The sequence below is a fragment of the Phyllostomus hastatus genome, unplaced genomic scaffold (genome assembly GCF_019186645.2).
Source record: "Phyllostomus hastatus isolate PE091 unplaced genomic scaffold, TTU_PhHast_1.1 phas_contig_1162, whole genome shotgun sequence".
NCBI lineage: Eukaryota > Metazoa > Chordata > Mammalia > Chiroptera > Phyllostomidae > Phyllostomus > Phyllostomus hastatus.
The window spans coordinates 7,652,547-7,666,446 of NW_025333537.1; the positions used below are offsets into that span (position 1 = coordinate 7,652,547).

At 66.7% G+C, this 13,900-nt stretch overlaps 1 protein-coding gene across 3 annotated transcripts in view; it reads left to right on the forward strand.

Annotated features, from left to right (window-relative positions):
- The window catches only part of RBM19 (RNA binding motif protein 19), a 103,333-nt gene that overhangs the window by 75,492 nt on the left and 13,941 nt on the right, over window positions 1–13,900 (forward strand). For all 3 annotated transcript variants that reach the window (XM_045844189.1, XM_045844205.1, XM_045844199.1), the window contains exon 23: window positions 185–305. In XM_045844189.1, the coding sequence (XP_045700145.1) occupies window positions 185–305 (121 nt within the window). The remainder of the gene's footprint in view (window positions 1–184; window positions 306–13,900) is intronic.

Sequence of the window (13,900 nt, forward strand, 5' to 3'; positions counted from 1 at the left end):
CTCCCTCCCTGGGGGCAGAGCCCACGAACTAAGATGTGCCCCGGGGGGGTGTCGCTCCGGCCTGAAGCCGGCCTCAGAGCCTGGGGCGCCGGTGCGGGCGGATTGGGGGCGGGGGGCACAGTGGGGCGGCCGGGCCAAGGTCTCAGCTGATGCGCTATGTCGTCTCTCGCCCCTGCCCCTCCAGAGAGCCTTCAGCGCCCTGTGCCACAGCACCCACTTGTACGGCCGGAGGCTGGTCCTGGAGTGGGCCGACTCCGAGGTGACCTTGCAGGCCCTGCGGCGGAAGACGGCCGAGCGCTTCCATGGTAAGAGCGGCGGGGCTGCTGGGGTGGCTCCCGCGGGCCTGGGGGCCAGGGTACTGGGCGGCCACCGGGGACCGGGGGGGTGGGTGTATCGGGAGCCTCCCGCCCTTTGGGCCTCCCGTCAGGTCACTGGGAGGCCTGGCAGGAAGGAGGGGAGAGAAGGAGAGTGGGCCAGGGGGTTCACCGCCCCGCCTCCCTTCCCCCCGGGCTGCCACGGCCAGCTGGCACTCCCACCAGGGGCTCACGTCCCGTGGCCTCTCCACCGAGTGCTGTCTGCCCAGGTTCTGCCAGCTGGCCCAGGGGGCCACTCGAGCCAATTGCCCTGCCCCCTCCCCCCTTTACTGGACCCTCCCCAGCTACCCGGCTTGAGGACCGCCCACTGCCCGCCGGGGCCCCGCTGGTGCCAGCATTCACTCCCCTCACACACCTTTGCGGCGTCACGTGGCCTGGCCGACTGTCCGGTCCCTCCCCGGAGAGTGGCAGGGAGCACCTGCTCTGCCCGGGGGCTGGGGACGCGGCCGTGACCTAGTGGGGCTGTGGGTCCAGGTGGGGAAGGCTGGGCACGCGGTTTGAGCAGGTGGTGCAGGAAGGCCTCCCCACAGAGGTGACATTTGTGCCCAGGAAAGGGCTGCCTGGGCACAGGGAGCCCAGGGTTGGCGTGAGCGTGGCACACGGCGGAGGGGCAGGTGGCGAAGGCGGGAGAGCCTGGCTTCTCGGAGGGCTCGGTGGCCCCTCTGTGGCGTCCCCCACGGTGCTCTGATGTCTCGGGCGGCACGTTGCCACTGTGCCCCAGGGAGTCCCCGCACGACCCGCAGTTGCCCCGCTCTCGGTGCTTTCCTGGACGAGCCGCGTTACTCCAGCACCTATCTGCTCCCCTCGTTGTCCCTGTCCCCACCGACAGCTGGGGGCTGTCCCCTGGGGACAGTCGGGGGGTGTTGGTGGCGAGGCCCACCTTTGCCCCTCTTGTCTGCAGAGGGGGAGCCCGGACCCAGGACTGGGTCGTTCGCTGTCCCAGCCGGTCACACTCGGCTTCCCAGACCAGGCAACAGTGTAGCGGCCAGTGCCGGGGGGCTGCTCTCGGGGGGCTGCAAGTGTCCCTGCAGGCCTCCCTGGTCTTACTGGGGCTGCACACACGCCGTCTGAGCAGTGTCTCAGTGACGCAAGGCTGCGTCCTCCACAGACGTGCCTAGAGCCCCAGACAGAGGGGAAGCCCTTCCACTGGGGCTCAGCCTGCCACGCCCTTCAGTGACCCCTCCTGCTCCCCGGTGCCCTCCCAGCCCGGGCCCTCCCTCTGCACCTCCCAGAATGCACTGTTCCCCGGCAGCCCACAGGCCTCTGTGTATCCTCTTCCCTCTATTGAGAACGCCTGGCTCCTCAATTTTATGTTTTATAACCTGGCAAGCGCCTACCCAGTCTTCAAGGCTCGGCTCAGATGACACTTCCTCCAGAAGCCTTCCCTTCCCCCGCCACTTCCCAGGGATCAGTGGTTGCTGCGTCCTCTGCTTCCCTGTACGTCTCTGCTGTGCCGTCATCCACCCTCCCACGACTCTGCTCTGACTCTCACGGGCCGAGCCACCCCGAGGGGGCGGTGCTGCGCGCTCCTCTCTCACTGCTCAGGGCCTCTCCGGGCCCCTGGCCGCCGGTCCGAAGTGCAGGGACCAGAATCCGGAGGCATCAGGGCTAAGCACGTAGTCGCCGGCTCACAACTCAGTAAGCCCCCAAATCCCGCCGTGCAGAGAGAGAGCCTGTCCGTATCGACAGCCATCGACAGGCCCACATGCACCGTCGGCAAATGTTTGTGTAAGGGGCTCTCCCGGGCCCCCCCCCGCGCCCACCCCCAGGGCCGGCGAGGAGTGCGGGCTCAGCACTGCGGCCGGCAGCGGAGGAAGCCCCTTGGATAGCCCGCGCTCCGCAGGCAGCGTGATCGCCGCACCCCGCCCGGAAGCGGTTCTGTGATTGACGCTCCCCGACGGGGCAGACGCAGTGACGGCGTGACGCAGGCGGCGTTTGTTTAGACGCAGTGACGGCGTGACGCAGACGGCGTTTGTTTGCGTGCGTCTCCCCGTCAGTCCCGCACCCGCCCTGTGAGGTGAGAGAGCTGGGACCCATCAAGCATTGACGTGACCCGGGACGGCTGTCATTCGCGAGGGACGTGCTCTGTGCCGGGGGCCACCTTCGGGGGGTGGTGCGCGCTGTCTCGTTTTATAGACGGGGACACTGAGGCCCAGCGTTGTGCCCAAGGTCACTCGGGTGCAAAGGGGCAGAGCCGCGCCCTCCTGCCCTGCGCACCCTGCGCTGCTCCGGCCGGCGCGGTCGTCAGAGCCCGGGGCCGCATCAGGCCCGGGCTGCCCGAGTGTCCGCCCTGCGGCCTCCTTCACCCTGGCCCATCCAGACCCTGCGCCCTGAGTGCTACGGGGCTCCTTCCGGAGCTGGAGGGGATGAGGAATGAATCGTGGTGGGAAACATCACGTTTCTCAGGCAGGGCCTCGTAGGAGCCCCGTGGTGTGCATGTTCCGTTGTCCGGTGTCCAGATGGGGAAGCCCCTGCGGCCAGCCAGGGTGTCAGAGCCACGCCGGGAGCCAGGGGTCCTTCCGAGACCCCTTGGAGGAGCACCGCCCTCCCAGGTTTTGGAAGGGGCCAGCCCTGAGTCAAAGGCGACCCTCCAACCCACCGGTCCCGGCTGGGATTCGCCCCGGGGGCTGGCAGAAAGCGCCCCTGCTGCGGGGGCTGCTTGCAGAGACATGGGGGCGGGGCCAGAGGTGAGCTGCGGTGAGGAGCTGTCACCCTCCCCCTGGGGCTGTCCCCCCAGGCCGCCCCCTCCGGGGAGGGAGCTCTTGGTGCTTCTGCTCTCTGCTCCGTCTCCTGCTGGCCTGTCCTGCTCCCAAGCCAAAGGACCAGGACGCTAGTGACACCTTCTGGGGACACAGCAGGACAGGGGATGGATCTGGTGGCGGCTATCAGGGCAGGTGGCTGGGGTGGGGGCCAGGTTTCCCGGGGGCGTGCTGGGACAGGAAGCAGCATGCCCTCCTGACGCCACCTGCCTGGAGGGGTCGCCAGCAAGCACGGCTGAGCATCAGGCTCCAGGCCGACCTCACCTGTTTGGGACTTGAAGAGGTGGCGAAGGGTGGTCTGCGAGTGTTGTGGGGGCTGAAGAGCCTGGAAGGAAGCACCTGTTTCCGCGGCACTCTCTTCCAGAGCTGTGCACAGCGACCCTCTGAAAACGGAAGGACGTTCCGTCCAGAACACAGCAAACCAGGAGGCAAGGGTGTTCAAGCCAAGTCCTTGGAACCTCGTCTCCCTGGTCCTAGAGCCCTCGCGTGGGCTGGCGTCCGAGCGGCTGTGAGCCCCGGAAATGCCGTGTGCGTGTGCACACACATGCGTGACTAACTGTCCGACAAGAGGATCTCTTGTTTTCACCACATTCTATGGGAGCTCCCGGTCCCCAAACGCTTCGCTTTGGGAGAAGGGGCGTTGACGCCGACACCACCGAGACCTGGCCCCGGCGGCTCCCCGGCTGAGTGTCCCGGGACGGGGCCTCGTGCCGTCGGGGCTCCCGTGTCCCCTGCACAAGCGAGGGTGACGGCGGTGCCAGTTTATGGAGTCCTCGAGAAGCTGATCGGGGGACAGAAGGGCACGAGCTGCCTTTTTTTTTTAACCCACACGACACGGGCAGGAGGTGCCCGCCCTCGCTCTCCCCGTTTGCCAGGTGAGAGGACCGAGGCGCGCGGAGATGCCATGACCTGCCCGGTGCACACGGGTAGTTGGAGCTGGAAGCAGTCTGGCCCCTGGCCTGGACTCCTTGACTTCTCCGTCCGGCCTGCCCACGTAATCAGGACACGGGGGAGTGGAGGGGGGCAGGCGCCCTGGAAACGTCAGCCCCTCTCGCCTACCCACCCCATTGGCTGACCTCTTCAGGCAACAGGAGGTGCCCACGGCAGCCCTGAGTGTCCCAAGTAGGGCTGCTGGCCCCTGGCAGACGCAGGCCCGGGGCCCCGTTGCCGCCCTGGCCCTGAGCTCTGCTGGCCCTGAGCTCTGCCAGGAAGGTGCTCAGCTCTCAGGGGTAGCTGGGAGCCCCGTCTGCCCAGCCTGAGCGCCAGGGCAGTGACAGAGGGCTGCCGGGGCAATGAGGGCTGTGGGATGACTGGCAGGCAGCTCCGGGACAGTGGGAGGTGGCTAGGGTGGATAGAGGGGTGTTAGCGCGGTTACCCCCATTTCATCCCTGTGCCTGGGCTCAGCGTCTCCAGCAGACCAACCACACTCCCTGGTGGCTGCCCAGCCCTGGGACCAGCCTCCCGCCCCCCCATCAGGTCCCTGATGAGCTCTGGTCAGGAGGGACGGACAGCTCACCCGAGGGCACCCAGCTACGAGCGGCTGAGTCGGGAGTCAGACCCAGGTTGTCAGCCATCCTGCCAGACAAGTAGTCCTGTCAGTGGGTGCGTGTCACTGGCTCTTACGTCTCACCCCAGCATGTGTCCCCTTACCTGCTCTGTGGCTGGGACACGGTACTGGGCCTCAGCTTTGTCATCTGTAAAATGGGACCAGGGTACTTGCCTCATTAGGGGAATTGCAGACCTCAAAGGAGATGAGGCCTTGGAGCCCGGCCACACCGTGAGCATGTCACCGATGCCATCCGCCCTGCCCTCCCCGTTGGGGACTAGTTCTGCTCCCTTGTCCGGGCCAGCGGGGACAGTCCCTGTCTCTCTTGTGTTCTGGTCGGTCCAGGCTGAGGAAGGGCGCTGTGCAGGGGGAGCCGTGGTGGTTGTGAGCTTGGACACTGGCTAGCCTGGCCCAGTGTGAGCGTGAGACAGAGACTACAGATACGCCTAACACTCGGGCTCAGGTGTGTGTGTGCATCCGATTCTGGACGTCTCCCGGCCCCCCGGGGCTCCCGTGCCCGGCCCTGGGTGTGGCCCGTAGCAGGCGCCCTCCAGACGTGGTGACGGAGCTATCCTGAAGTCCTGCCATTCAACGCCATTTGGCAAATAAGCGAGCGGGCGCGCAGTCTGGTGCCCGTGGTTTATCTGGGGCCCCTGGCTGCCAGCCAGAAGAAGCCAATTTGGTTTTAACACCGCCCCCCCAGTACTTCCCACCCCCAGGAGGAAACCTGTGTTTCATCCATGTCTCCAAATAAGGGCAGGGTCGCATTTTCCATTCGAGTTGATGCCTAAGAAACACCCGTGAAATTGAACACCAAAAAACAGGTCTTTCAGAGTCCTTTGAGAAGTTACCCTGACTGGGCAGGGCTGGACCCTGGACACTGGACAGAGGTGCCTTTGGGAAAGGACTGGGAGAGGAAGACAGCATCTCTGCCCAAATGGTGCTCCCCGCCCCCCTTCCCAGCCCAGCCCCGCCCCGTCTTCTCAGTCTCCTCCTCGGCCCCTCCCCGGGCAGGTGCAGTGCGGCCGTGCGTGTGGGAGGGTGGAGAGCGCGAGGAGGGAAGAAAGAGGAAAGCCGGCCGCCGGCTGTGTTCTTTTCTTCGCAAGTGTGTCACAGACCAGCAGGGTCGCGGCATCGAGCAGCTCTCAGCGCCTGGCAGGCCGCGGTCCCTGCAAGTGCGCCCGTGGAGGAAGACGGCGCAGAAGCAGTTCGCCCGCAGAACCCTCCGCGTTCGAGCGTGCGCAGCCGGGGAGGTGCCCGGAGTGCGGCCCTGCCTCCCCATGCCGTCTTGTTCCAGCTGGGCGGGCTGGCAGGCGGGTGGGCTGCGGTCAGCGCCTGCCCCTTTCACCTCCGGAGCCGGGAGCACGGACGTGACCCGCATGGCAAGTGGCTGGCAGCGGCCCCGGCCCCCGCCCGCACCCGGCCAGACACAGATGGGGCGCTTGTCCCGCTGGCCACCAGCCTCTAGCACCCAGCTGCCCTCCCAGCTGGACAGGGGAGGAACGTGGCTTCTCGGGAGCCGTGTCCCCTCAGCCGTCCCCCACACCCCGCACCCTCTGGGTGTCAGAGAGTCAGCTTGTCCTTGGCGCCCCTCTTCCCCTGAGGTCCGAGTCACACCCCTCACCTCCTGCGGTTGCTACTTTGCATGCACGTGTGCGACTGTCTGGCATCGCTTTTCCCCACGAGGCCCCCCCCCCCCCCCCGCAGGGGATAGGACCCTGGCCACGCCCCCACCCTGGCCCTGCGTCTAGTGCGCGTGGGCACTCGCTCACTATTGGGGATAAACAAGTGTAAGTAAGAGCCTGTCGTCTGCTCGGCCCCTCTGGTGAAGCGTGGAGTGCGCACCAGGCGCAGTGCAAGTGCCGGCTTGGTCCGTCTTCACTGTCCCCCCCCGGCTGGACAGCGGGCCCCAGGCCCCAGGGTTGGTCAGGCGGGCAGCCTGCCCTGCAGCCCTGTTGGTCGGAAGACAGATGAGCTTCCCTGTGAGCCTGAGAGCGCCGCCAGTCCAAAAAAAGGCGGTCGGGTGACGTCTCATCAGAGACCAGGACAGGTGGAGGAAGGAGAGAAGGGGAGAGAGCTTTATGGGAGACCCGCCTGTGTGGGGGCCGCGGTTTCAGGCACCCGGTCTCCTTGCAGCCTCAGCTCCTGCAGAGGGCGCTCTTCCCTCGTGTCCCGGGTGCACACGCAGACCCAGAGAGGTCCAGTGCCTTGGCCTGAGGGCGCACAGCGCTGTCCACGACAGCACACACAGCCCTGCTCCACCGCTCCCTGCATCCCCAACTGTGCCCGAGTCCCCTGAGTGCCGTGCCTGATTTGCACCGCCAGAGCCCTCCTCACTGCCGCATGGCGCTTGCGTCACAGGGGGGCCAGAAGGGGGGCAGGGGCCCCGTGGTAGTCACCCGGTGAGTGACGGTGACGGCCTGGGCAGGGACGGTGGGGGGTGGGTGTGGCAGGGATGGGAAGAAACGGGAGGCCTGAGCTTCGACTGTGGTGGAGGTGGGGCCAGCAGGCCTGGGTCCGGACGTCCGGAGGGAGGTGGAGGCAGGTGCAGCGTTCTTGGCTCTGAGCCCCTCAGAGGCTGGCGGTGCCGCGTGATGGCGAGGCCAGGGAGGGGGTGGGGCCCCGGCCCTGGGTTTGAGGTGCCTATTAGGACTCCCCGTCAGGTGTCAAGCAGATAGATCTATGAGTTAGGAGCTCAGGGGTGAAGTCTGGGCTGAGATATAAATTTGGAAGTCATCAGCACACAGATGATATTTAAAGCCTGCAACGGCTCACCAGTGCCCCCGCCCCCCGTTCCATAACTTAATCATTCATCAGACGGCACATTTTCAAAAGATCGGGGACCAGGAGAGCCCATTATCCCCACGCCGGCCCTTGACAATGTGCCTCCTTGATCTTGGCCATGGAAACATAATCATCCGGCTTTAAAAATCGCAGTCAGGAAAGTTCAGGCAAGTGTGTGAAGGCACAGAATTTATTATTCTAAATACCCCTTGGCCGGGGCTCTTCCCGGCTCCCTGGAGGCGGGCGCAGCCTGTAAGCTCCCCTGGCCACGTCTTGATTCCTCCATTTGGGTGCTGCTCTTCCCTGCCGCCCAGGGCTTCGCTGTGGCAGCCCTTCCTGCAGGGGTGGGGAGGGGCAGGGGAGGGGGAGGGCCATTCGGGGGGCTAGGAGGCCTGCAGGAGATGTGCCCCTGGCCTTGGACATGGGGTCCCTTCCCCGTTTGTTCTTCTCCCTGCTCCCCGTGGTGCTGGTAGGTGGCCCCAGGGGAGAGGTGGGCATTGGCCTGGAGACCCGCTCTGTCTCACACGCCCACGGCCGTCCCAGCGGGTGGAGGCAGAACCAAGAGGAGAAAAATCAAGAGGCAGGAATTGTTTCGGTCAAGGCAGCTCCTAGGTGGCACCTGCCAGCAAGGGTGCCAACGCGTGGCCGTGGGGAGGGAGCTGCACTCCCAGAGCAGCCTGCTGCGCCCCGCACAGGAGCCGCGGAGGCCGCGCCAGCCGGGGCAGGCGCCTCCAGGCCGCCCCCAGCCTCTCTCTCTGAGCGGTGTTTTGGAAATATTTCCGAGCGCTCGGGCAATATCCTGCACACCCTGCGCCCCCTCCCCCGGGAGCGGCTGTCCGTGCGGGCAGGTACTTGCTCCCAATCCAGCTAAATTGTTATTGACTTGTGTTCCCTGCGTTCTGCAAACATTTCACTCAGCCGTCGCCGGCGAGGCCAGGGTTCCCTGCTAGGGCTAACGGGGAAGCCAGCTGTGCGGGCCATTTCTCCTGCTCTTCCTCATCCATCACGGAATTAAACTGACAGAAGGAGGATTTCAGAGCGACTCGGGAGGGGAAGGGGCTGGGCCGGGATTGGACGAGGGGCCGGGGCCTGGGGACCGGAGCGCTGCGGACGGGGCAGGAGGAGGGCGGGCTTCCCGCCGGGTTGTGGCTGGCGGCAGGGGGCGGCCAGTTTTGATTCCAAGCCGCGGGCTGGCCCAGGCGGGAGGAACCCGAGGAAGACACATGGGCGAGGGGGTTGTCATCACTGCCTCATGGTCACAAGCGAGGCCAGTGGGGTTTTGTCGTCGGAGAGGGGAGAGAGATTCAGAGGCTGCTTGAGCGCGCCGTCCACCGAGACCGGCCACAGATCCTTATGTTGCCTACAAGCCACGAAAAAATGTGTTTTTTTAACTGATCACTGCTCTCTTGCTATCGGAGTTGGCCTGAAATTGGAGGTTCTGGCTTCTCTTGAAGAATCAGGTCTGACTCCCTGGGCGTGCGTGCCAGTGGGGCAGCCGGGGCCCAGTGGCACGGCCTTTCCTCTGGCCACAGTCTGCAGCCCGCCCTGCAGTCTCCCGCCCAGGCCGCCGGGCAGCACCCCACCCCCACCGGCCCGTGAGGCCTCCGCTCTCACGGTGCTGGTGCAGATGTCATCCAGCCGAGGGCCGTTGCCACCTCCTCCCTGTCAGCCTCTGCCCCCGACCCCAGGGCCTGTGCCGAGAGAAGGGGGCAGGGGGCTGTCTTGTCAGCCAAGCCCCTTGAAACCGAAGCGTCCTGCAGGCCTGTGGAAGGGGGTGGGGGCCGCCTCCCTACCTTCCCTGGTTCCTTCTGTGGCCCTCCGCAGTGAGTCCCTGCCACCCTGACCCTCCCGTTGCTGTCCTCCTGCCCGGCTGCCCCAGCCTCTGTGACCAGCGCAGACCCGTGCAGGACGGGGCCCTGCGCCCAGAGCAGAGCGCGATCTGCCTGCACTCGCAGGGCGCCGGGGTCCTCAGCAGCCGTCTGCTGTCAGAGCAGCAGTCGGAGCAGTCCCAGTGTCCCAGTGTCCCAGTGTCTCATTGTCTCACTGGCCAGCACCAGCTCCAGCAGAACCGCGGCGGGCAGAGTCTAGGCACTGGTGGTTTTCTAGATGATTGTGTCCGGTAGTTCGGTTGAGAACCGTTGGCCTCTTGAGCAAATTGCCGATGCAGGCAGGTGGGTGCTGTTCCGGGGCTGGTTTTCAGTCCCAGACTCTTCTGCTAAGGAGTCCTGTTGCGGGGGGTCGGGCCAGTGTCCCCACTGCTGGGGGCAGCTGAGCCCTGGGAACCTTGGCATCGCTGTGGAGTGACAAGAAGGCCCCTGGCCCGATCTGAGTCCAAGGCCCCGCGTGGGAGTGTCTATGACCACATGTGACCGCATGACTTCCCCAGGCCCCAGGGTGGCTGCTTCCACGTCTGACGGATGGGACAGGAATGTCACTCGGCTCGCGTGCAGCCACCCAGCCTGCCCCCCAGCGGAGAGCTCGGACGGGGACACAGGCGTTCTCGGCTCCGACGCCCCCTCTGCCCCTCAGCCCTCGGCGCCGACTGGGCCCTCGGTTGGCCGGGCCCTGCCCGCCTGGCCCCCAGCCACACGCTCTCCTGCCTCACACACAGACGCCTGCGCAGCGGGTGGGTGTGCACTCCGCCCGTTCTGCAGAAAGGGCCGCGAGTGGCTCCGAGAACAGCCGGAGACTGCGGCTCCGCCCGCCCCCCACCCCTGGGCTCCCTTGTGGCCTCCACGGCTGGTGGTTCAGTATGTTCTTTGGGGTTTTCTTGGTGCTGTATCGCCAGCCCCCGTCCCAGCACACAGAAGGTGCTCAATGAGCACTTGCGTGAACAACCAGAGGCAGGAACGCCCGAGGCCCCCGTGAGAGCAGGAGAGCGGCGCCGTGCCCGTGTGGCGGAGGGGGAACTGAGGCACGGCTGGCATTAGCAGCGCCCTCGGGCTCCAGGCCCAGGGCCCTCGAGGTGGAGGCCACTCACGTGCACCAGAGCTGCTGCCCACGCTGCGGGCGGGTGACCGTCAGGACGGGGTGCGGACGGAGCCCCCCGCGTGGGTCCAGGGCCCAGTCGCCGTCCCGGGCGTACAGAGGAGGGGAGTACCCGGAGCAGCGTTCGTTAGCGGCAGAGAGAGGCTGACCTTGACTGAGCGCTCACCCTGTGCCAGGCCTTAAACGTGCCAACTCTTCTGGCTCCCCTAAGCACCCTCGGCACGGGTGCTGTGGGTGACTGCAGGCGGCCCAGGGAGGTGCGGCCCGGCCCCGGGTCACCCGGCAGCCTGGCTGCAGCCGGCACCGCGCACCCATGGCTCAGAAGCCGCCTCCCTGGCGGTTCACGCCCGCCCACCACCTCTGGGGGCCTTTCCCTGCGCCGTCTCCCCACCTCCCCCAGACCAGCCCCGCTCTCGTCCCCCCTCCACTCGCCTTTCCTCAACGCTCTGCCTCCGGAACAAAACCCCGGGAAGTGCCTTCTCCTGTCCTCCGACAGCCACCCCCCCCACCCCCGCGCACCCCCCCCCCCTTCCTCTCCGCCTGCCTGTGCCTTCCACACGGGGCGGCGGCACCAGCGCCAGCCGGGGACAGCAGCGCGACGCGGGCTGGCATTCTGTCAAGGAATTAATTGAAAAATAAAACCATTAGATGGGAACTCCAGAAATGCAAAATGGTGGTTGGAGGGTGCGGGGGGGGGGGGGGCAGGACTTGGGGGTTGTTGGGGGCCGGCTGAGCTTTTTGTCAAGTTAATTTCTCGGGTGTGGATGTTGGGTGACATTCACTCGTTGTTTATCTCCGGGTGCAGCTGCAGCGCTGAAAGAAAATGCACAGCTTGTTTTGTTTATTTATTTTACACCTTTCTCTGGTTCTGCATTATGTTTGTTTGGTGAAAACCCACTGAGGCTTTTGATGTCGGGGAAGTGGGATCGCAGCCGCTGCTCCCGGCAAGCAGGGGCTCCTCCGCGTGCAGGCAGGGCCGGCGGGCGCTGCCGGGCGGCGTGTGGTGGGAATGCGGGGCCTGCCGTGCCCTCTGGGGGGTGCATCTGGGGGCCTGACCGGAGCCAGCAACGCCAGGCCCAGGAGAGCAGTAGCCCTGTGCCGGCAGGAGCCCAAACGCCCCACCCAGTCCTCACCGTCGCCCCGGGAGACGGCCCCGCCTTCGTCCCTAACGCAGGGACCCAGAGAGCAGCAGTGACTTGCCCAGGGTCGCTGAGCCGAGACCTGGCAGAGCTGTCGGAGGCCGTGGAGTCGGCCACTCAGCAGCCTGCCCCCCATGCCTCTGCCCGAATGCGGTGGGTGGGTGCCCCTGCGCCTCCGTTTTCTGACCTGGGGGAGGGGGCCTGTGCCTCCTCTGGCCTCGGTGTAGTAGCCTTCCCGTGGCAGCCCCCACCTGCTGGCGAGCGTCCGCCCAGGGGCGGCACCAGAGACAAAGACGCTGACCTCGGCACCGTTGGCAGGGGGCGGGGACCCCCAGGGGCCGGGCGTTTCTCTCTTTACTCCCTGGCCCCCCAGCAACGCCAGGAGGAGAGGCACAGATAGCGCCCCCACTTCGCAGGTTAAGGGAGTGCAGGCACAGAAGCACTGGGTCCATGATGGGGCTGTGGCGTCAGGGCCAGCAGGAAGAAGGGCCCCTCCCTGCTCCAGGGGGTCAGCAGGCAGGGGCCGCAGGAGTGGACGGGGCGGAGGACCTGCCCTGTTCCCCCATTTTAAATGGAGTCAAGCCTCAGACGGCGTGCGTGCCCTGCCTGAGGTCACATAACGTGGGAAGCAGCAAGGCCAAGGGGGCCTCGCTCTGAAGCCAGGCGTGGTGACCTCGTGCCCTTTCGTGGGGTCCTGTATGACCTCGGCCGTGTCCCCTGCCCGCGGCAGGGCCCCTCAGGAGAGGCCACCTGCCACCGCACAGGCAGCAGGTGTGGGGTGCAAACTGGATGCCCGGAGGCTGCCGCGCGTTAGCGGTGGGCCCTCGGGGGCGCTGGCCTCTGCACCTCCATCTTCCCACCCGGGAGGTGAGGCCACAGCAGTGCCCCCCACAGGAGGGCGGCCTGTGGAGCTCGGGGGAGGGGCTGCCGGCGAAGTGCCCGTCGTGCGTGTTGCCCATTCCCGCAGCATCCGCCTCCCTCTGGGCCTCAGTTTCCCCAGCCAGGCGGGTGCCTCCCTGCCCTGCCGCTCCTCCGTCTCACTGTTTTCCGACATCGGCAGCTTTAATCTTGAAGAACTGCTCACCCTGTAGCCATTTACTCTCTCGTTCAGCCACCGGTCGCAGAGCACCCACCTGGGCTGGGCCCCGGGACACGGCCGCCCCCGCCCCGCTCCCGGGGTCTGCCGCTGGGAGGGGGCGTCCGGGACGGGCCCTCGGGCCCCAGTTTGCTGCCCTTCCGTTTCCCAGCTCCTACTCCCTGCCCACAAATTCAGTTTCCAGAGGCCGTTGTGCACCTCCGGAGCCTGCGATTATCCGGAAACCCGGACCACGGAGGAGGGGGCCGGAACGGAAGCGGTGTCTCCGAGGGGGGCGGGGGGCGGTAGGGGAGGCTGCCGCCCCTGCCCTCAGCTTATCCCCCTCCCCCCATGACCAGCAGTGAGGGGCTCAGCCGCCTGTTGGCCTCCGGGCTCCTGGGCAGCGGTGGGAGGCGGCCTCCGCAGCTTCCTCGCTCGCCCCCTCCCCACGTCCCACGCGATTCGCTCATCTCCTCGCTGGGCAAACGTGGAGCTCTCACTGGGCGCCAGGCTGCGTGTAGAGAGAAAGGACTCGGAGGGGACGGGACGGCGTCCCCCACGGAGAAACGCCTGCCATGGGGAGCAGGGCAGAGGGCAGGGGCCCTCTTTCCCACGCGGTCAGGGGAGGCCTCTCTGAGGGGCGACGCGGCCGCTGGGGTTTGAGTGAGTCGGGGCCCGGGGCCCGCAGACCCGGGGGTGCAGGGGTGGGTGGGAGCGCGCTGCGCACGTCTCGGGGCGGGGCCGCCTCGAGGGAGGCCGCCGAGGGCCTCGGGTTTCCTCCGCGTGTTCTAGAAGGACCCTCGGGCCTCCGGGTGAAGAGTCAGAATGGGCCGTGGTGGGGGCGAGGGCAGCCGTGGAGGTGAGAAGGGGTCAGTGCCCCGGGCAGTTGGGGAAGGATGACATAAAACATGGGCTTGAGAAGGCCGGGTCGTGTGCCTGGGAACCACCTAGAAAAGACCCGAGGTTCCCCGTCCCTGGGGCCAGCGCTGGGCGGGACCCCGCAGGCACCCGGGTGAGGGAGACGAGCCTGCAGGCAGCCCCCAGCCCAGCGGGGGTGGTGCGGCCGCCTGGGAGACTTCCCGGAGGAGGCGCTGGAGCTGGGGGGGCGAGGGGGTTGGAACCGCCTGCCCACAGCTGCCTCGGTGGGAGTCCGGGGCTGGCCACGGGGAGGGCTGGCCGTTAGCGAGGGGCTGGACGAGCAGACGGGGGCCGCCCGGCCACCCCACTCCATGCCC